This window comes from Salarias fasciatus, chromosome 5, assembly GCF_902148845.1.
Source record: "Salarias fasciatus chromosome 5, fSalaFa1.1, whole genome shotgun sequence".
Lineage (NCBI taxonomy): Eukaryota > Metazoa > Chordata > Actinopteri > Blenniiformes > Blenniidae > Salarias > Salarias fasciatus.
This window is the reverse complement of record NC_043749.1, coordinates 10,327,628-10,350,186: the sequence shown is the minus strand read 5'-3', so window position 1 is coordinate 10,350,186 and position 22,559 is coordinate 10,327,628. Positions and strand designations below refer to the sequence as shown.

The window sequence follows — 22,559 nt, the reverse complement described above, 5'->3', positions numbered from 1 at the left end:
AAAATTCTGAGAGGCGTATAACTAACTGATTTATGGACAATGTGAAAAGTGATGTACAACATCTGAAACCATTTGAGTTGTTTATGATCAGACATGACAGAGTGGGGTCAGTGTAGCGAGCGGCGATCTGTGAAACGCTGTTGTCCTTATTTACTTCTGATCTCAACACCGTCCCCAACAACTCCCAGTAGTCCTGCAGCGTTTGACTCTGATTGGCTGTCTGCATGTCTGTATGCATAATACAGAGCCTGAACAAAATATCGGTTCAGTTTTATCGTGAATTTCGAGAATCGAGTTGTTCATGTACGTTTCATCATGAGGGGAAAAATCAGATCTTGTGGCTGCAAATATTCTACAGCAGGATGTCACCTCACCCAGGAGAGCCTGCAGCAAACGGTGGGAGACAGGGAGGTGGTGTTGTCATGCTCAGCTTGCCACTGTGTGCAGCTCCCCGTCCTGCCCCTTGCACACATGCCTCTTTTGACATTCACACATAATTTCCCCCCATTTCCCTTCTCTGCTCCAGGAATCTACACTGACTTTCAGAGAATATCGAAACAATAAAAAGCCACGCTCACTTAAACATACCTCCTCTTTGTTGATCCCTCTCAACATTTTTTTTGCTGTTTTTCGTCTTTTTTTTTTTTTTTTTTTTCATCATAAGTGCTACAGGTCTGAGAAATGTCCGCACATCCAGACTTTCAACGCTGGACCATCAGATCTTTAAATAACTGCTGATCTGGAGAGTAGCGTTTTAATATCTTCATATGTTTACAGTTATCCATCACGTTGATGTAAATACACAACGGTATTACTAGAATACCAGCAACAGGTTGTGTTCTCATGCACACCGTCTCAGTTCAACATGCTGATATTTGCTGAACAGTTTCAAACACAAAGTACAAATGAGGCCCATGTAAATGTGATTAGTTTTTCAAGACATGCGGTCATAAACCAAAGTACGAGACAAATTAAAACTCTGGCCTAATGATTGCAATGGATGGAACGTGAATGATCACCGGAGTGACGGCAATTCATCATACATGTCTTCACCAAATGCCAGAGTAATTCATTAAAGCTCTTTCTGAGATTTTCCTCACTGGCTGGAAGGCCCGGGGTTGATCAGAGACAATAAAATTCAACCTCTCAGGAATACCTGTTCAAATGTTTGGTGCCAGTTTGTGCTATAGATGTTAAAAGAATATACCTGTTAGATGAAATATTTCAAACTTCTGATCATTTACTAAGTTTAAATCAATGTTTGTGCTGGAAACCTAAACAGATTCTAATGAGCTCTGTGAAACATCTGCTTGTCGCCAGATGCATTTGATTTAAAAGTGTAAAGGACAATCTGCTCATCTGCGATCATTTACAGAAAAAACAAATATCCGTTTTCCCTCAGATCTATTTACCTTCATCATCTCTGCTTTTCTATACCGACACCGTCAAAAGCATCTTTTCTATGATTACAAAAGCACCACTTTTGTCTAATCACTGTTTTTCTTACATTTTTCCAGAGAACAATACAGTCTTTATACGATGCTCTTTAAACACTGAAAAAACACTAAACTTTAAACACTAAAAGCGGTCAGAGCCCTTTGGGACCTTTTGACATGTAACCTCCCAACACCAAAACCTCCAGGTCAGCGAGTGAATCTGTTCAGCATTTCAACAGATCGTCTCCCCATAAGTTGCACCTCCAGCATCCGTTGACACTGCAGGGATGGTTTTATCATATAAACCTGTGGCTAATGAGGTCATGGCCTGTGGATAACAAATGATTTGTGCATTACTGCTAAAAACCTCAGATTTAAAAAAAAAAAAAATTGTAAATTGTTCCAAAAACACACACAAAAAAAGATCTTGAACCAGGAAATTAGCTGGTCGTCAAACGATTTGCTTTCATCTTATTTTTTCATTTCTCGAAAGTGAGTAACTGACATAAACTCCAGACATAAACCACAAGACAGAAAACAGCTCATAGAAAGATTTTTTTTTTTTATTTTCACGTGTCTCGAAAACTTTTTGCAGGCTGGTGGTGGTGAACACTGAAGCCTTTTCAGAGAGCAGGACAGAGAGACAGCAGCTTTCCAAGTGCATTCAAATTCGAGCCATATGAAATCCGTGTTAACGGAATCGCAGACGGAATCGCGGAAATGACCAATAAAAACGGAATTGGAATAAAACGCGGAATATTGCGGAATTCGTCCTAATCTGGTCTGAAATTCAGTTTTCGGGAGAAAATGGAACCTTATAGTGCAAAGCAAACATGCCGGGGGGACCGCCCGAGCTGCTGCAACGTGTACGTCACTTCCACAGCGCTGCTGACATCAATGACGTATAGAATTACAATAATAGTAATTCTAGTAATTCTATACGTTGGCTGACATGCTAAAGCTGCGTTCACACCGCCAAATGCTTTCCGCGATTTTGCGTCAAAATTCAATTAAAAACAAATGTGAACGCGCGTTCCAGCCGCGACGAGACGCGACGCAACAACACGATGTCCAAGCGAGCTGTTCCCTCCCCTCTCACACATTCAAAAAAGTTATGAAACTCCACGCTAAGCGCTAAATACAGAGCAGAACAGAACACGGACTTTTATGCCTCAGGGGAAAAGCTTTTTTGTAAATACTGTTAACGTACTGTGGACTGGACTCGCAAAGACACATGCGACTAATTGAAAAGTATTTCTTTGTTGCAGGACTTTAAACATTAAATGGACTGTTATATCCTATCAAATTGTGGACATTTATTCATTTCCACTTACCAGACACCTTTTTTATGGTAAAAATGAGCATAAAAAACAAAATACCAAATTCAGAAATATTAAAACGGAAAAAACGGAATTTGGGAAAAAATAAAACGGATTTCATATACCTCTAATTCAAATGTACACGTGACTAATTTTGCAATCACTTACTTCATTAACACGTTCATAATGCAGTATTCAGGCAAAGAAGCAGCAGAATTATCCTGTGGGATGTTTGAATAACTTAAGTACTTCTGGTGGAAGAGTCAGGTTTTCCTCTCACAGCGAGGAGGTGTTTGCACTAACTGCAGGAAAATGGCTTCAGTCATTTTCAAGACACACACATACAAACACACACCTTCTAAAGGTAATCATGGCCCACAGTGGAAAAAAAAAAAAGTCTTTAAAAAGCTTCAAACAAGATTTTGCCTCGTCGGTACAATGAAAGTGCCGGGGGCTTGCAGCGATACAGAGACATGAACACACGTTAGATCAAACATTTCCCGTCAGCCCTGTTTGTACTTCGGTTTGTTAATTTTTAAAGGCGCTTCTCCAGCTAGCTATGTTGCACTGGCTGACTGTAAGAGCGGGGCAGGAAGGTCAGCAACACTGTGGAGCCACTGAGACACTCTGTAGCTTCTTTGAACGGTTATCTTCATGCAAATCTCAAAATACAAGTTCAGTTAAAAAAAAAAAAAAAAAAGATTCATTTTCATCATGTTTTAAAATTTGATCCCTGGAGTAGTAATTGACAAATTAATTTTACACTGATTGCTCCAAGTGCATCTCCAGTATGTGAAAAGATTAATAATACCAGCAGAGTTTTTCAGTAAAACTTGTCTCAGTTTATGTATGGAGGGGAAATGCTGCATCCATACATTAATGCTTCCATACTGCTGAATATAAATCGGTGACACTGTAATAAAAAAAGCCTATTCTGAATCATATAACACATGGTGCCTTCTCTTTTTATGCAGTTGGGGCCAGTGGCAAGAGAGCGCTGGCGAATCTGAGGCAATCATGAAAGAGCAGAGTGCGTTTGATGTTCAGATGAAACAAATGTCTTGTTTGGCGGAGGGGGCTCTGTGGGCTTTATCCCCCACCTCGCTTTCCCTCTGTCACACATGCAAACAATGAATTAAATAGTTCCATTAACATTTAAGGAAATCTGTCGTCGCCTCTGCATCCTCTCGTAAACACACCAGTGGATATTTAGGAAAAGTGCATCTCTCGTAAAGTGAAGCTGCCTTCTATAGAAAGTGTGGTAAGTTTTGTTTAACATATGATTTCATTGGAAAACCAATTGATAGGCATTAATGGCATCTTCCCCAGTAAAAACCGCTTTGACACACTTGACTGTGTTCAATAGAAAACCTTGGAAGAAGCTGGAATAGTTTTTACAGTGAGGCAAAAAAGTATTTATCCAGCCACCGATTGTTCAAGTTCTCTTGTCTAAAATGAGGACAGAGGTCTGAAATCTTCATCACACCGGTAAAAACATTTCAACTGTGAGAGACAGAATGTGAGAAAAAAATACAGGAAATCACATTGTAGGACTTTTAAGGAATTTATTTGCAAATTGTGGTGGAAAATAAGTATTTGGCCAATAACAAAAGTCTCATTCAACACTTTCTAATATAACTGTTATTGGCAATGATGGAGGTCAAAGGTTAACTGTAGGTCTTCACCAGGTTAGCGCAGACTAGCTGGTATTTTGGTCCATTCCTCCAGCAGATCTCTAGAGCAGGGATATTTTGGGGCTGTCATTGGGGAGTTCAACTTAAGAATTAAGATTAAGAGAGGTTGGTTTTATATGTCTTCCATTTGCTCATAATTGCTCCCACAGTTGATTTATTCTCACCAAGCTGCTGAATGTAGATTCACTCTTCCCAGCCTGCAGCAGGTCTACACTTTAGTTCCTGGTGTCTTTGGACAGCTCTTTGGCCTTGGCCATGGTGAAGTTTGGAGTCTGACTGTTTGAGGCTGGGAACAGGTGACTCTTACACCGATAACCAGTTCAAACAGGCGCCGTTAATACAGCTAACGATAGGAAGACAGAAGAGCTTACTAAAGTCACAGGCCTGTGAGAGCCAGAGATCTTGCTTGTTTGTACGTGACCAAATACTTATTTTCCACTATAATTTACAAATTAATTCTTTAAAAATCCTTACAATGTGATTTCCTGAATGTTTTTCTTTTCCACATTCTGTGTTTCACAGTTGAAGTTTACCTATGATGAAAACTATAGACCTCTGTCATCATTTTAAGCAAAACAGTGGCTGACGAAAGACTTTCTTGCCCCACTGTACATCTGCGCTTTTCGTGAATTTGCACGATATGAAGTTGTGACTGCAGTTATGACTGTCTTTAGCTTATATTAGGAAAATTCACTTAAAATGATATAAAACTTTCTTTTTTCTCCCTCAACTCTGAAATCCTTCACAGTCGACTCTTTCCTTCAGTCAAACCCTCAGCATGAAATTAATGGATGCTAATCATGATCGATTTACATGATACCTGCTGGGGGAATGAGATGTTGCCACGGAAACTGACCCCCTCACTGCTGTTATTCACGGGCTGCACAGGGACCACCAAGACAGACTTTAAGTATCAAAGCCACAGAAATACACCAGACTGAATACAACAGTTAGAGTTGCTGAGAGGCTTTAAATCCTTCACATATGGTCAATGCCATGAGGTGAAATGCACACTGACTTCTTTGTGCCCGCTCTTGATCAAATCAATCTAGTTCAGTCAAAAACCAATAAGTTAATCTGTACTTTTATTTTACTATGAAAACATAATCAATCACCCTCGCAGAGAGTTAAAATTACTTCCACATAACAAATGTTGATATTGTATTTCTGCAGGAATCTAACTCTAAAAGGTCATTATATATAAGTCTTATAGCAGCCAATAATAAGGTCATTATATATTCAAATGATTTTTCCAATGCTCCTCTATGTCTGTAATTACAGACAATAGTGTAACAGCCTATTTAATTATTTACCTTTTATAATGGAGACTTGAATATTTTATTCCACTATTGGCAAGTTATTACTTCATACAGGAAGTGGTATTTCCTTATCGTCTTCATTATTTTACTATTATTGTAATACTGGTTGCAACAGGCCTGCAATTGTCATATCTGTTTTAATTATAGTTACCCACTATCTCATATTTTATTTTGTCTTTTACATTTACATGAGCTCTAAAAATATGTGTTATAATTTTGAAATATTTTACTCACATGATTTGTTCCATTTAAAGGTGCTTTACGGAGTTTACACGTTTCATGCGAAACAACGGCCCCTGCAGGCCTTGGGCGTAACTGCAGCTTAGTGAAACGCTCGTGCCTGTGGCTTGTGCCCATGTACGTGCACGGAAGAGGGGAACTCCTTCCTCGCTCTTTTAGTAGCGCTCGAGTAAAATGTAAGTTTCTTTTGCCTGGTGGGGTCTGTGCTGGAGTTGTGGCAGTGCTAGAAGCCGGTCTTTTCTTACTTTCTGGAAGATCCATTCTCAATACTGCTCAGTTGTTGCTCGCTAAGCATCTGGCGGAGTAATGGCGGACAAAACGAAACCTAAGGAAGTCAGGCCAGCAGGAGTGCGCATTACGTCACATCCTCTCAAATTCTCCAAGAAATACAAATTGCCGGACCGACACTGCAAATTTCAAGTGACAATTGAGCGCTGTTAGCGGTACTTGCAATGAATATGTCAGGGTACATTGTACACGTTATTGAATATTTGTAACATATTTATGGTGGAAAATAAGTATTTTTAAAGTTGATAAACTCCTTAAAGGTGCTGTAGGCAGGATTCCGCATCTCCGCCATCTTGCTTAGGTTTACCTAAGCAAGATGGCGATTTGACCCATCTAAGATGGCGATTTGAAACCCAGCACAGCCAATCCTGTCCTGTTTTCTTTGACATCACGCCCTTATGCAAGTTAAGCCCCTCCCACAAGAACGCGCGACGAACGCCCCTCGACCAATCATGGTTAGAGCCTCATGGGCTCTTCTGATTGGTCAAAGATACCTGGAGCTGTCGAGATTCCTTTTCAGCTCAGAACAGAGACAGATGGAAACTACCTCACGGTAGTGCAATTATGCTACACTCCTAAAGGATTATCAATGGAACTCTAACATTTAATCCAAAGAAAACACAGAAAAATTAGCATTGACTAGCAAAATCCTGCCTACAGCACCTTTAACGCACCTTTAAAAAAGAGGAGATGATATTCAGCGTGCAGAAGTGAGGACAATATAAAGAATTTTCTTTGACCAAAGCATTTTTAGACACTTCTTCACAAAATCTTTGCCTCCTGCTGTTTGGAGATGAAAGCATCTGAACTGGGTAAAACTTGTTACACTGCTACTAAACTATTATTACATTAAGGGTTTTTTTTCTTGCATCTGGGTTTCTTCTGGAATGAATTGTGCAGATTGAATTGAAGTGGTTGTTTGATCAGTTGTGCTTTCAGTTCGACTAAAAATCACTTGGGGCTTTGAAGAACAGGTGACGTACGGTGACATTCAGAAACTGGGTCACCTGAACGAAGCTCAGCCGATGCCGCTGCTTTGGGTTTCATTGATCTAAAACATGTCATCTGGTTTGGCTTACTTTATCAAAAGCAAACATAAAAAAATAAAAAAATAAAATAAAAAAAGCTGATAACAGGAAATAGACAGTGTTTTCCTGTGCTTTTATCGTCGTGGGCACATATTCTGGCAGGTCTCCTGAATTAATCAGAGACGTTTCTGCTGGCTGTTTCTGTGTCGCTATTTTTTATGTATCATGTGTTCCAGTGGCCTCAAAGGAAATCTGTAAATAAAACAGTGCAGTGAACAGAGACTGGCACTGATGTTGAGTGTGCTTAATATAATATAATTTGTTTTAATGTAGTCAAATCCTCTTTCTGCTTTACACCAAGAAGAAGAGCTGGATTTTTTTTCCAATTTTGGAAAAATTAGACTTAAAGTCCGACATATACAAATAGATTGACTTGTTTTCACAGATAAAAGTAAACTGGGCTTAACAGAACTTGTCATTTGAAAATCAACTCAGTGTTCGTTGGTGTTAACCAGACAGATAAATAAGAGGCACAAAGTCCAAGCAGCATCTCCTGAAACCACGGTCAGCTTTACACTGAAACCTTTGGGTTGAAGTTATCATAAGAACAGTAATGTAGATAAGCACTGGATGATGGGGGAAAAGGGGAAAAGTCCTGTTTGGGAATCAAGCCAAAAGTTGAAAAAATGAAGATTGTGCTTGAATCCTAATGCAGCATTGTACCTTAGTTTCTTAATACGAATAGGAAATATTGTTTTTTTCTCAACACAGTCTACAAAATTCACTCTATATTTTTACTAAAGCAACAGATAGCACTTATGTTATCTGCAAACGTATCATCTCAGGTTTTCATCTTTTCTAAAATTCAACTAAAAAGCTCCTATGTTTTATTGTCAGCATGGTACCAATTTATTTTGTTGATCATACACAACCGTTTCATGTCAGTGGGGGAGTATTGTAATATTAAATATTGTTCAATATTCAAGAGATTGATGCTGCTGAAGGTGTTTGGACATCCTAAATTATAATGGAATCATTTATATAAAAAAGTAAGGTTGTATTGTGTTTCTGAATAAAAAAGGAAATAATTCTACTGCAGCATAACACGACAGTCGCCCTGTTCAGTGGTTTTGAAAATGGAACTTGGGGTCCTCAGAGCTGCTCTCTCCAAAAGAGCCACCGTCAGATTATTATATCCTAAAGTTACATAAATTACTTCCACTTCAAATGCAAAAAAACCCCCCCAAAAAAACCTTTGAATAATGTAGTGTGAGGAGATTATAAAGCAGCAGGATAGCAGTATTTCCTTTGTGCAGCTGGGAATAGATGCCATGTTTGAACACCATGTGAAAAATACGGACATTAACTGGAGTTAATGCTGCTTTTTGCACTACAGTCTAATGTCTAATTTTTCTGAATGATCAGAGCTGGCTGGATTCAGACGAGCGATCACGGAGCGGTGAGCGTGTTCGCTGCTGCCAGATTTAATGTCCCCCTCTCACTGATCATTTATGTAGGCTCTTCTCTCGCTTTCTCTGCAGCATCAGGAGCCCTTTCTCCATAATGAAGATCACAATTGCTGCCATCTAATTGGACATGCAATAATTTCAGGAAGATTAAAGTCATTACAATTAGCAAGAGAAAAGAGGGAACAAAGAGAAGAAAATACACTGTAATCAATTCATGGCAGGATAAAACAAGATCTATGAAATCAATAAATAAAACATTTATATCCCTGAGTGGATGAGTGTGTGTGTGTGTGTGTGTGTGTGTGTGTGCATTTGAATATGCAGGAAAGGATAGAAGAGAAAAAGACGGGGCTCAAACCAGATTTCATTTCTCATACATTTCATTTCTATCTTTATTGGTGTGTTGTTGACAAAGCTGTGAATTTGTGATGTTGTCACCTCTGTTTAGAAAAATAAAGTTCATTTCACTTTTTGTTTTGTATGCGCAAGAGAAACAGAAAAGAAGAAGCAGAGCACTGATTGACACATGAAACAAGAACAAGTGTTCTATAATGCTCTCCCAGCAGATTAAAGCAGCTCAGACAAATGCTTTGACATTTCCCCGGCGCTGGAATATAAATCACTCTTCATTACCTCACATATGCCGAATCTCAACTGGGGATTGCATTCGCCTCGAGAATACAAAAACAAGTCCTGGTAGGGGAACGCCTTAAATGTTACGGTGACGACATGCTTTAAGTGTAAAACTCGGAACGGTGAGAGACGAGCAGCAGTTATGATGGAGTTCAGAGCAAATCTGCAGGAGAGGAATGAAATCAATAAACGTCTAAATGAATAATGAAATGTCACAACAGAGAGGTTTTTTTTTTTTTGATATGAAAATGACCATTGTTGGAGCCAGTTGTCTCGACAGGCTACAATAAGAGGCGTTGCGTCAGTGTGAAGCCAGCTGACCATTTCCCCCACATACACCACGGAGGGGGGAAATAACACTTTTGTTTTAAACGTTGGTTGCGGAGGTTTTCACCACAGGGAAAGCTTTATTACGAGGCCTTCAAAGAAAGATTAAAGACTGTCATAAGAATACATTTTGGCAAGCGGTTGTGTTATCGCTCCTCTGCAGAGTGTCTCCAATTAAAAATGAATAATTTGGCAAGCGTTCCATTTCCTTTTCAAGCCGTGCCACATAAATTCACAATTCGGGAAGGAATGGCTCGATATTAAAAAGTAATAACATCATTAAGGGCCATGCTCTCGATTTAGAGGCTCAACGCACACTTATTTTTGTACAGCTGGAGTCCCCTTAAGTACATGATATCATTAGCACATAAGAACCGAGACGCACTGCGAGAAATGTTTGTGTAAAGTTTTTCAACTCTGCCATCGCCGTGGCCTTCCTGCCTGAATGTGTGTCGAGATGAAACTCGTTCACCCCCGCTGCATATGAACGCAACAATGAACGGTATTTACTGCTCACTCTGGAGTAGGTTTTGAAATTTACACAAGACCACTGCTTTTTAAGATCCTTAAAAAGCAAAGTGTAGGTTTAGAATTTTGATTACGTAACAAACTGAAGGTTTTCAGACTCGGCCTGGGGATTTCTAAATTGCAGGTTTCCACACAGGTGCCTGCCAGGTGGACACAGCAGGGGTTGAATGTAGATTGTGTCAAAGCTAAGGAACATTTCTGAAGAGATCCTTGATAAAATAACATCTGCTGCTGCACAATCAACTAAACATACACAAATCACAATACTATGCTTCTATTTCCTCCCAAACAGCTCTGCTCCTGTATCGCCTCTCATAATCATGATGTGCATGAACCACATCAGGGCTTTTGAATGCATGCACACCAGGCCACTTGCACAACGTAATGTGATCCAGTAAAGCAGCCGTTGAGTAAAGTGGTCGAGTTGGATTCCACTGTGTTGGTTTCACCATGTATTTAATAGAACATGTACAATAAAATAAATTGCCATCTGACCTCTGGAGGTTAACGTCAAATGAGAGCTTCACAGTATGTCCAAGTTATTATTTCAGCATCCAGATGTTTCCAAGTGATTCTCTTAAAGGGGACACATTCAGAGACTCAACAAAATGTGGCAGATTCGCCACCTGAAGTACTTTATGTGAAATACACAACAGCCCAGAAGACCAGTGATTATGACGATGGCTGATAGATGTATAGAGCCAGATTACAGGATATCCCATTAACACCACATTTTCCTCAGCCTGTGAGAGAGCACAAGCTGAGAAGATGAGCGGTAATTTGTGTAATTTTGCTCTTTGCTTCTCCCATTTCTTTAATGACAATAATTATCGCTGGAAAACATCTGTAGGATCTGTTGTCTCCCCTGATCTTGTCCTCGCCGTCTTTGTCTGATCTATGTCTTTACCTCGCATCTCTTTCTAAATCACACATCCTTCCCATTCCTTGTCCTCCTACCAGCTCGCTTTTCCTCTCAAACTCCGTCTTCCTCTGGAGCAGCATCTTTTTCTCCATTACAGATTTCTCAGATCAGACGACGCCAGGCCGACACGACTTCGTGCCTTTCGCAAATCGCATTTTTAATATAAAGCATCAAAAGTGAATCTGAATGAAGTTCAGCCAGAGAGCTGATCATATGTCACACATTCATTTGTTGTACCTTACAAGTCAATAAAATCGTTGTAGACATGTGGTTTTGTCTTTAAAACATTGCAAGATGCTCATGTGTTATTTCCTGAAAAAGGTGAACTGTGTGTTTCTGCTGCACTAAGTACAGAGATATTAACAAAATGGGCTTTAGAATTTCAGTTTAAAAGTGTATTTTTTCACTACTTGGGTTCTGTTTATCATTTCTAAATCAGAGGTGCAGGTACAAAAGTGTTTAAAAGTATTGACCAAGCATTTGCAACTTAGTAAAGAACAGATTTCCTCTGTTTTAACTCTCTTCTGAGCAGAGTCCGTCACTCCTCGGTCACTTTTCCAGTCAGCCGTCACAGAAAATTGTCTGAAGCTCTTACTCACCCCAGCGGTTTCTCCAGTCGACTGGCTGGTGATCCAACAATCTCCCCGAGAGTACAGAACATCTGACCCAAAAAGTCCTGGAGGGGAGGAGGTGGAGGAGAAAACAACAGAGAAAAAGAAAGAAAGGAAGGAAGGAAGGAGGGAGGGCAGGGTTGTGGAAGTGAAGTAGAAAGGTTATAATCAGACCAGGAGAGTAATGTTCCTCGCATTCTACTACCGCTGGAAACCATGCATGTCAAGAATTGAAGACTTTAGTTTCTTCCAGAGAAGCTTGTTCACTCATGCTCGTTCACATTTACAGGTCAGAGATTAAAACGTGTCCTGCCCATTCACATTTTTAACAAACATTTTACTTTGGTTCAATGTCTTTCAGTAGTTGCAATAAAAAAGCATTTTACCGGAGTGATGTGGATGGAATATACATTATACCTCACTAACTATAATACCTGATGGCTTGTGAAATTAAACCAGCGCTCTTTAACCCTCTGATCTGCTCAGCGGCGTGGCATTAAGCTGGGAGAAATGTAAGAAAACACTGACGCCACAGCGCGAATGGCTGCGGGCGCATGGCGGGTATGATTCAACACCGCGGTTCCCAACTCATCCACACACAGGGTCCAATATTTACATTTAAATCAGATCATGCTAAACACACCAAATGAAATCCACGAGTTCCAGGGTGTGCGAAGACGGACGGCCAAATAATGGGCAACTGTTAAAACTTTAGAAATGGCTGCCAGAGCTTAGAGCATAATGAAATATGCAACAGTTTTGGGTCTATTATAAGATATTATAAATATTTCAGGTACCGTACAGGTTGTTTTTTAGGATAGCATTTACTGTAACAGTTGTGACCCTGTGATCTGTTGGGAACCACTGGTTTCGTGAATATGTGGAGGATAACAGGGAGACAGAAAGACTCACACCAACATAGACCAAGATGTAAAACATGATCTAGAAGGCTGAGAGGGATTCAGCCAGTTTACGTGACCTTTAAATGTGACAACTGTGAATAATCAGATAATTGTAATTGTGAATTGATCTGATGCATTTCCATGCAATTCAAAAATATGATCCTTGAAAAACCCTAGAATCTGTGTATGTAGTAACATAAGACTGAAACTTAATTTCATAATGTCTGGCCTTGGAAGTGTGAATCCCTTCCATTTGATTCACACAAGCCAAGACTTCAAAGAAGAAGAATAAATCAGATAAACAGGTATTGAGAATTGAGAAGAAATCTAGATGTGTGAATTTGATTTCTCAAGTAGTTATATCTGAAAAAGAAAATGGAATAATGTGGTTTACAAGATCACTCATTAATCTGATAACTCTAGAAATCAGATTGGATCTTGTGGACATAATGAGAGTTTCATCATCTATAACTATTTCCTCATCTAGGTGAAGTCTCACATTGCTAACCAGCACTGATCAGAATCATGAAACTCAGTTTTTTTGCCTGAAAAAGTGCAAAAAAACACAAACTTTTTTCTGCTCACAGTAAAAGATGAGGGACAGTCCAAACCTAGAGTCCTCAAATTTGGAATTTGGCCTTGGCAGAGAGGGAGTACTAAATAATTCATTGCCGTGCTGTAGTGTGTGTCTCCACTCCGCCGTGCTCACTGACAACACTCACTGCAGCCCATAAGAGGCCAGAAATCCTCATCATCCTGATTGCGTTAAAAATATAATGGCTGAAAATTTCCGTCCTCTTTGTGGAGCGCTTTTGAGATCACAACAGTTCCGAGTGGCACAGATGGTTCAACTTGGCTCTCAACTGCGTTTCTTTTTTTTTTTTCTTTCTTTTTTCTGATCAGTGACACCGTCTCTCCCCCCGTGAGAGAAGGATCATTAATGTGAGACGGCACCCATGCAGTGTCAGAAGTGAGAGAGATGCCGGGACCTACGTTGAATTCTGCGGGCTTCCAGAAAAGTTGGGCGGCAGCAGCAAACGACGACAACAACGACAACAGAACCGACAACAACAGAGCACATCATATACCAAGACACGAGACTGTAGCAAGTACTGAGGACTCCTGAGCACTGTTAAACATGGCGAGAAGTGAGCAGAAGGAAAGCAGCGTGCCGCGTCAGAACGAAAACCCAGAGCAAAACCTCAGGACCAGTCTACCAGTGATGGAGCAAAGGAAAACCCCTGTGATCCAAATACATCAAATAATCATACAAACTGATTATTTTGGCAGATTTTGCCCAATGCTTCTGTTGCAATAGTTTCCATGGTTATAAACATGAACAAATTATTTTACAATTTAATAGAAACTCAACATGTGATGCATCTCTTATTATTAGAATACTATGGAAATGTTTGTTTTTGTGTGAAAGTTTAACTTAAAGTGAAATATTCTGAACATTTTTTTCTTTAATCTTGACGAGTCAAAAAAGTCAAACACAATACAGTAAAATATGTCAAAATTTGAGTAATTTTTTTATTTAAATTGCAAAAAGTTTCAGAAAATTTTATAATTTTTGTAAAAGGTGTCTTTTCAATGATATTCCAATTTTAGGCGAAAACTTTTTCGATATGGAAACTATTAGTTCAAAGCATTTATTCATCAAAATTTATGTATCACTACAACAAATGAATAAAACTAAAGAAGCGTTTTCAAAACTAGATCCTACACAAGAGACACTGTTTTCAAAGCACAGCTCGAGCACACAACCTGTCTAACAACAACAATACAGAGTAGAAAGACTGACTTCTGTATTTGGATCCGTCTGATCAGGCAGGTCAAAAGGGGTTAGCTTTATTCCATCATGAAAAAGAAACATGCAACAAGCAACACAGAATATAATCACAAAGAAACTGGAAATACAGATATTTCCAACATTAAACCACTGATAAAAAAAAGAGGTTGGAGTGGTTCAAGTTCTGTTGAACATCATGACTCAATCAGTATGTGGATTTGCTGGTTTCTTTCTTTCTTTTTTCAAAGCAATACAAGTCGATTTTTGCAGTCATTCTCCCAAAACTTCCCTCTTTTTATCTGTGGTTCAAGGTTAAAAATATATTTGCACTCACGTGTTTGGACAGGTCTGGGCTCTTGGAGTCGACATCGTACCTGAAAGGAAATAAAATGAAAAGCAAAAACGTCATTTCTTTTTTTCTTTCTTCAGAACTATGGAGGAAAATCTTTTTATAAATGGACACGGATTGATTGATAGGCTCTTAAGAGGAAAAGCAGCCTGAATGTGCTCTAAGCACACTGTATTTACTTGTATTTGTTGTTGTTGTTTTTTTATTTTTTTCTGGAGTGTCAGACTTTCTACATCTTAGCAGGAGAAAGAGCAACGTGATAATTGGAGAAAAAGGACACATTAAAAGTCGCACAGAGAGGAGTAGCAGACAAAAAGCTGAGAGGATTATATTTTGATGTGCTAAATTGAAAACTGCAGTGCGTAATGAGGTGGGTGGACATCAGAGGGAGAGAGACTGAGGTAATCGTATGTGTAAATTCAAAATGAGGCCAGATAAAAGAGCCCAGATCTTCATATCTTTTCAGATGTTATTATTTGTGGCGCAGAGTAACTGGGGAGCAGCGTTTTCTCCTCTTCCTCTCAGTAAAGGGAGGAGGACCAAAACTGATTTGCATGTGAATGTAAGGCAATGAAAGTGATGCGGCAATAGATCCGTTTCGCCTGCAGATTAATCAGGCAGATTTTCCAGCTAATATTCACAGTGAAGCGAAACGCCATCGTTCGCGCATGTACAGTGTTTGTTTTTCTTCAAATTAGTGAAAAAGAAATATCACAGCTCCAGCGCATGAACCCACAGCTCCAGAGGATATAGAAGCAGGTTACACTGAGGGTCACTGCACTCAAAGAGATTTCATGACTTGTTTGCTTTTGGGGTTTTGAATTTAAATGAACTACATTCTCTAAACGAGCTGAGAAAACTACAGTACAAGCTGAAACGATATTTTTTGTGCAATTATTCCTACAAGCTGTCCGACATCACATTCGGTGGACTGCTAAAAGAGGTATTTATTTGTTTAGGGTATTCAGCTCGTCTTCATGCTATATATATTGTGGAATGATCTGAAGTCCAACACTGCAGAGAGATACAAATTAAACAAGCTGTGTGTGAAAATACATTTTTAGACTTCCATAATTACCAAAACAGTCACGTGTGTGTCCAGCTCAGACCAATGTCTGCTGTTTTTCCTGAACAAATTTAAAGTGTAACATTAAAAAGTAAGAAATCTACACACCGAATCAACAGATTTTTTTCCACTTTGTTGCTATCCAGAAGCTGAACTGTCACACTGAGCCTCCTGTGGGCTGCACTTTTCAGGCAGCAGTAGAAAAGAGTGAGTTAAATTGGCTCTTGTGCGCATTGGTTGAATAATGTGACGAGAAAACAAGCCAACCTAATCGGCTGTGCCATAGTATAAAGAGTAGGCATGAGAACGGAAGCAGTTGGCAGTATTTCAGTTAGTAAAAAAAAAATTGCTTTCACAAATCAAAATCACAGACCACGTGTTTCCCGCAAAGCGAGGAAACCGATGTTCAAGCATGTTGTTGAAAGTTAAGTTTTCCTGCTTCAGTCTCGATTCATTTCTAGATCTGAAGACAAAGCTAGCTGCTGACTCTCTTACCTCTCAACCTTTGGCACAGACAGACAGAGCACATGCCAAATTCCTTTGGAAAAGGCATAAGCTTACAACTCTGGGCATGTTACTGACAGGTTATTTATCTTTAAACTATCTGTTCATTGCTGTTCATAAACCCGTTGAAACACCGTTTGGCAGACGGTGAAAATCCGGAGCTCTTCAGACTGGGTGTAGGTGTCTGACATGCTCAGGTGAAACAGAAAGCAGCTGCTTTCTTGTGCTCTTGCTGACTGTAGCAGTGAGGTGAGGGCTCTCCGTCATGACCAAGCAGAGAAAGAGAAAAAAAAAATGACTTCAGAAGGCCGACGAGAATTGACAATAAAACACTCACAAGTCAAAACGAAGGTTCTGCTTCTCTTCAAAAAAGTAGTCCAAGATGTACTTTCTAACAAAGTCGGGGTTTAGAGTGTTGTCGATCACCTCCGTTCTGCCAAACTGGAGAGAGAGAGAGAGAGATAGAGAGAGAGAGAGAGAGAGAGAGAGAGAGGTCGGTACTGGAGAATAATGAGAGGACGCAACAGAGTGCAGGTCAAAAAGCAAAAACAGTTTGCTAAATCGTTTGCTTGCAGTCCAATTCTTTAAAAGGCATTATTACCACTTTCCGATACACAAATTCACAAAGGGCCCTGATAAATGAAGCTGCTTTCTCTAACTGCGGCTACGGAGAGCAACCTGGAGGTGTTCTCCTGGTTCCTTGATCCCCACCCCTCTTCTCCTGCACTAATTACAGCTCCATCATCAACCCCACAGAGAGACGCAGCTCAAGTAAGAAATGTGTGGACAGAGTGGAAAGCGAAAAAAAAAAAAGCAGTAAGGAATTAAAAGAGCTGATGGTTGCAGAACAGGCTGGAAAAAAGGGGGTTAAAACAGGAGTGGGGGGGCTTTGGACAGCGTAAAGAGGGGAAGAGTGGGAAGAGAGGAGGAGGAGGAAAGCAGTGATTAAGGGTTCTTAATTAGCGGCATTCTTGCTCCCAAAGTCTCAAGTGCAGAGAAATATGCTAGAAACCCTGGCAGACCCCCAAAAAACACCACATGCAGATAATGTACAAAAGCCCAACGAGGAGTTTCACATATGAGATAAAGCACATACATAAATCATTTAACCCCCTCTTGGGTTTACACTTAATCAAATACTCCATCACAGCGAAGAATTAACATTCTGTTGTGTGAGAAAAAAAAGTCTTTGTTATCTTATAAAGTACTTTTTGGTGCTTGAACTTTTAATGTTTCCTTTGAATCAATACGTTTGATAACTTCCTCCACCAACACATCCAGGTCCATGGTATCACATGTCATTTTGTGGCGGTCGGGGCTCAACGCTCCACGGTGAATTCAGGCAAACAAGCAGGGAAAATATTCTATTTTAGCAGATGTGGTATTTCTATACTCCTGTTTGTGTGTGGTGTCATGCTGCCATGTTGTTCTGCTCAGTTTATTTATGCTGAACATGCAATTTAGCATGTTTTAAACAGAATTTCAATGAATCAGGTCCTTAGTGATCAGTGCTGCTTCACATGTAAAACAATAGATACACGGTTTAAGAAAATGCGTCACGTCTCACGCAATGAAAATGAAACTCATGCTCTAAACTCTAAACTCACACTGCACACAGTGTCTTATATGACTTGCACACTTAGATCCAGTATGAAACATTTAAAATAGGAATATCCTGTATTATCCTAAAAAAAAAAAAAGGTACTGTTGGTGAAGGAAACGTTTGAAAAATGGAGAAGCCAGAGTAAATTTCTGCAGCTTGTCTACTCTTATATTTTTATGCTAAAGGTCTCTATTTCTATAAAATCAAAATGTTGTTATTCGACTTCCTGTCCCTGCCTTTGTTTCATGACAAATTGCACCCTGACTGTAGTTTAACGTTGTTATAGATGCAGCTGAAAAACACTGCGTGTAATCAGTGCATTTGTCTTTGTCATCTCTCTTCTCATTCATTTAGAACAAAGACAAAGAACAGACCCTGGATCTGTGGAACGGGCCAAATCCAAATGATCTCTGTAATTATTAATTAAGTCGTTGCTCATTTTAATTCCCCGTGAAGTTCATATTATTTCATGAAGACTTCACATTTTGCTCAAAAGGGAGAGTCAATAATGTAAAGATTTTCTTGGAAAATTGCCAAAATCGACACTAGTTTCGAAGTGAAGGAAGTCAAAGCAGTTTTTCCATAATGTGGCAGGCGGTATGTAGGCTGATGTGTGGGTAAAGCCATGACCTTTCAATCAATAAAACAAATACAGTGCAATACGGGCAATTAGGTCAATGCAACAAATGTGAAGTTACACACTGCAGTATTGTCAAATCATTGTTTGAACTCTCTTCAAGTTGAGTATCTAAATTTAACGCAGCAGGAAAGTAGAACAGCTGCTTTAAAGGACGGTGATATTTAATCTGTACGCTGGCCGGACCGCGCGAGAGAGACCTGGAGGTGTTGATGAGGCTGTGAGCACATGTTAGCAAAGAGGGCGGCGATGGCAAAGATGAGGTCCATAATGTAATTTCCCCACTGAGTGGAGGAGACAATGCCACGCCGCAGAGTTCATTAGATACTGCTGGGCTGCTGCAGCAAGCTAATGAGAGTCTGCTGTGGAGCTGCTGACCTGCACCCTCAACATAGACACACACACACACACACACACACACACACACACACACACACACGTGCGCACGAACATGCACACAGCTGCTCACATGGATGTACATATGGCAACCCCAGCAAGGGGAGAAACCTGTTGACATGTTTGGAGTTTGAGTTTAAAATAAAGGCTCGATGAGAGCGGTAACAGGACGGGACCACCGTCTTCGGTTCTTCTGCTCCACACCTCAGAGATTTCATTAACCTCCCCCCTGGAGCACGCACAGAGCACATCTGGGAACTCCTGTCATCTGAATGTGTTGTAGTTCTGTGGCCAACATGGGTTTTTACCCTCCTTGTGGCGCGTTCAGTCGACAATAACATGGGACTCATATAATGAGCCCGACGGCGTCTTGAGTGTTAACAGAGAGAGCTAAGCGGCAGCCGTGTGAATTAGTAGTGTGAGACTATGTTTGGTTTGTTTTGGTCTCCAGTAAAAAGGCACTGGGGTCTGTTTGATAAATCCCCAAAGAACGTAAAAACACAAAGTGCTTCGCAACTACTAAGAAATGACAGAAAGTAAAGAGGCTTTTTTTTTTTTGCCTTTTTCCCCACTAACCAGCTCAACAACCAGCTGAGGACCAGACTATCCTCGTACATTTGAGAAATGTGAGCCTTCAAATGGAGATTTACTGAAGCATTGAGCAAAGCAATGCGCACTCAGAAAATAAATTAGTAAAGGCTCGCCGTCATTGACACACATTTAAAATGTCATAATTCATGAAGAGCGAGGTGAAAAACATATCAGACAGGGCGAGATTCTCCTTGAAGCCACTGTAAATAAAAACTATCAGCATTTACAGGCAAAAAAAAAAAAAAAAAGAGATTTCAGAGCTTTGCATCATTTCTGTCTGTAGCTTGGTGGGTTTTTCTTCTTTCTTCATCTAAGCACGCTCATTATATATTAAGATAACTGACACTGAAGATAAGAGGACTCTGATTTCAGGTTTCACTCGTTTATGTTTTGTGTCTTTTTGGCTTGTAAAAACACTTTCACTGCATAAGAACCACACATTTTGGTTACTCGTCTGAAGATTGGGTCCTTTTCAGGCTCTGCTGTCAATATTCCACTGACATAACATGAGACTCTACAGGATACTTGGTGTTGGTGAACAGTGTGTTTGTGGCAACAGAAAGGCTTTACATTGTGCTCAGCAAAATCTCCTGTGACCCTTTTAAATTTGGCGCTGGATAGTTGTCCCTCCACTTTTGTCAGCAGGATTACGGAAAAACTTCCAGGCTGATATTTATGAAGCATGTTGAGAGGGCGTAGCACTGACCAGGGAGGCCAGCTACATTTGGAAGAATTCAAGAGCATCAAATGCAGTGACGCTTTTCAACAAGAATTAACTGCAAAATACATAGGAAGACTGTGCAGGAAACACCCAGGGAGCTGGAAATTCCCATTAAAAAGGCCCCCTGTGTGAACGGTTCGACTTGTCACGAAATGCCGGTGAGTCGGCCGCTCAGTCTGAGGTGTTCAGTGTTAACACAGTGTTCACACGCCTTCAAAACGCGGCCGTACAGGTGATGCTTCATTTCTGCGAGCACGAATCTCATTTAATTTTGTCTGTGAACAGGACAGAGTGAAGTATAATCTAACTTGAAAATAAGCTGAAGTGACAAGCTCATTATATCGATTATGCTTTGTGTTCTAAATTAGACCAACATGTTGTCTTACAGTCAAACTGGGAATACAGTATGGTTTTTGTGAGATGTCTTGCAGAAAGCTTTAACGGCATATGCTTATGCATTAAGCAAATACCCATATGTGATACACACACACACTTGGGGAACAGTGAAGCCAGCTACATTTGAGTAAAAGCCCACACAGCCATCTGCTGCAAGAGGAAAAACATAGAAATGGATGAGGGTCGTCTGACTGCATTAATACATGCACAGTATATAAATATATATGATAGCCATGTAGCTTTACTCTGTTCAGATAACCACAATAGTTGAGATAACTGTATTTTTCCAAAAATTAACACTAAAAAGATGTGTGTGTTTTGATAAGTGGGTGATTTACCCGACGCTCCGGGCTGGTATTAGCGTCAGCGAGGAAATGCAGAAGTGTGTATTTATTAATAATAAAAAAAAGTTAAAGTACACGCATTTCAATATGGTTTGCATAGAATGTCATTCATGGTTTAACACAACGCAACAACATAAAGGACAATTTATTTGCATGCAATTTAGCAACATTTATGCAGGATCCAAGAGTGGTAAGTAAACATTTTATTTGGATTTTCGTCTAAGTAGCAATGACATGAGAACAGACACTTGCCATGATTAAACTAAAAAGTCTTTACTGAACTGGAGAATTAGGTGCATGTAAGTGTTGCTTGTTGTGTTCTAATATGTTTTGAAGAATGGAGGCCCGTCAAGGCATCCGATTATGAGCAACATCAGTTTTATCTGAAACATTTGTATCAGTTCACAGATGTATTAACTACAAGACAGATTTAGAATATTACAATTTATTGTCCTTGAAAATAATTATATTGTCTATCACTTTGAAGTCTGCAAAAACAAAACAAAACAGCAATTTGACTATTTTTTTTTTATGATCAATGTGGTACCAATTAAAACTAAAATAATTTATTGCAAGAAGAATTATAACAACAAAGAAATTATTTAACAAACACATTTCCACATTTTTTAGGAACAGGAAATGATTTCTTTTCTTTGCAGTGTAACCACATCTAGCATTAGCAGAGTGAGTGTGTCGGCTGGAGTTGAGCTGGTTGGTCTGGTTAAAGGACTGCGAAGCGCTGATCCCAGATACTGGCTGGACTGAAGAAAAGCATGACATGAAGAGAGAACTGACGCCGACGCTTCACCGACTGCTTGAAGCAAACAGGGTACAGTAAGAGCTGAATTAATGTTTCCCCCCGTGTGCTTTTCACTTCCCAAAATGTCAGCGTATTGATCATTACAACTGTGAGGGGATTTCTTTGTTTTGTGGAATCTCCAATTAGTGAATATTTCCCCGACATTTTCAGTCAGCTGCGCGGCTTTAATGAATTGTTAAGCCAAACGCACACTCGCAGAGAAAAACAAAGAATTGAAATGTCTTAACTGGAGCGCCACAGGCCTCTATCATACATACACAAACACACCGAGACCACAGCAGGAGTTTAATTGGACAAAAGTCCTCTCCTGTTTTTTTTATGTGCTCATGCAGGCTTACCTCTCTCCACTGTTTGGTTTCAACACCTTGTGTATAGAGCACGCACACTGTGGAAGAGCAGCAGATGGAGACGTTAAAAGACAAAATGTCTTGAAGGGAGCAGAAAATGAGAGTTTGGAAGAGGGAAAAGAAGAAAGACAGAAAAAGAGAGAATCAGAAAAATACAGGCATATTCCAAATGGGAAATCAATGTGAGGGTTTTAGCTCCAGCGCAGTGAACAAACACCCATGGCACTCTAAGTAAAACAAATATTTCCCAAATCGCTGGGCACCATATCCACAGGAT

At 39.9% G+C, this 22,559-nt stretch overlaps 1 protein-coding gene across 6 annotated transcripts in view; it reads right to left on the bottom strand.

The window, feature by feature from the left end:
* cpne5b (copine Vb) overlaps window positions 1-22,559 on the bottom strand; it is a 133,087-nt gene that overhangs the window by 78,560 nt on the left and 31,968 nt on the right. For 5 of the 6 annotated variants that reach the window (XR_003931458.1, XM_030091269.1, XM_030091271.1 and 2 more), the window contains 5 exons: window positions 22,274-22,320; window positions 16,765-16,868; window positions 14,843-14,882; window positions 13,710-13,724; window positions 11,803-11,879 (listed from right to left, as the gene is read on the bottom strand). Coding sequence is in view for 5 of the 6 variants with exons in the window: in XM_030091269.1 (XP_029947129.1) it covers window positions 11,803-11,879; window positions 13,710-13,724; window positions 14,843-14,882; window positions 16,765-16,868; window positions 22,274-22,320 (283 nt within the window). In the remaining variant the exon portion in view is untranslated. The remainder of the gene's footprint in view (window positions 1-11,802; window positions 11,880-13,709; window positions 13,725-14,842; window positions 14,883-16,764; window positions 16,869-22,273; window positions 22,321-22,559) is intronic. The other variant, XM_030091270.1, reaches the window with a different exon arrangement.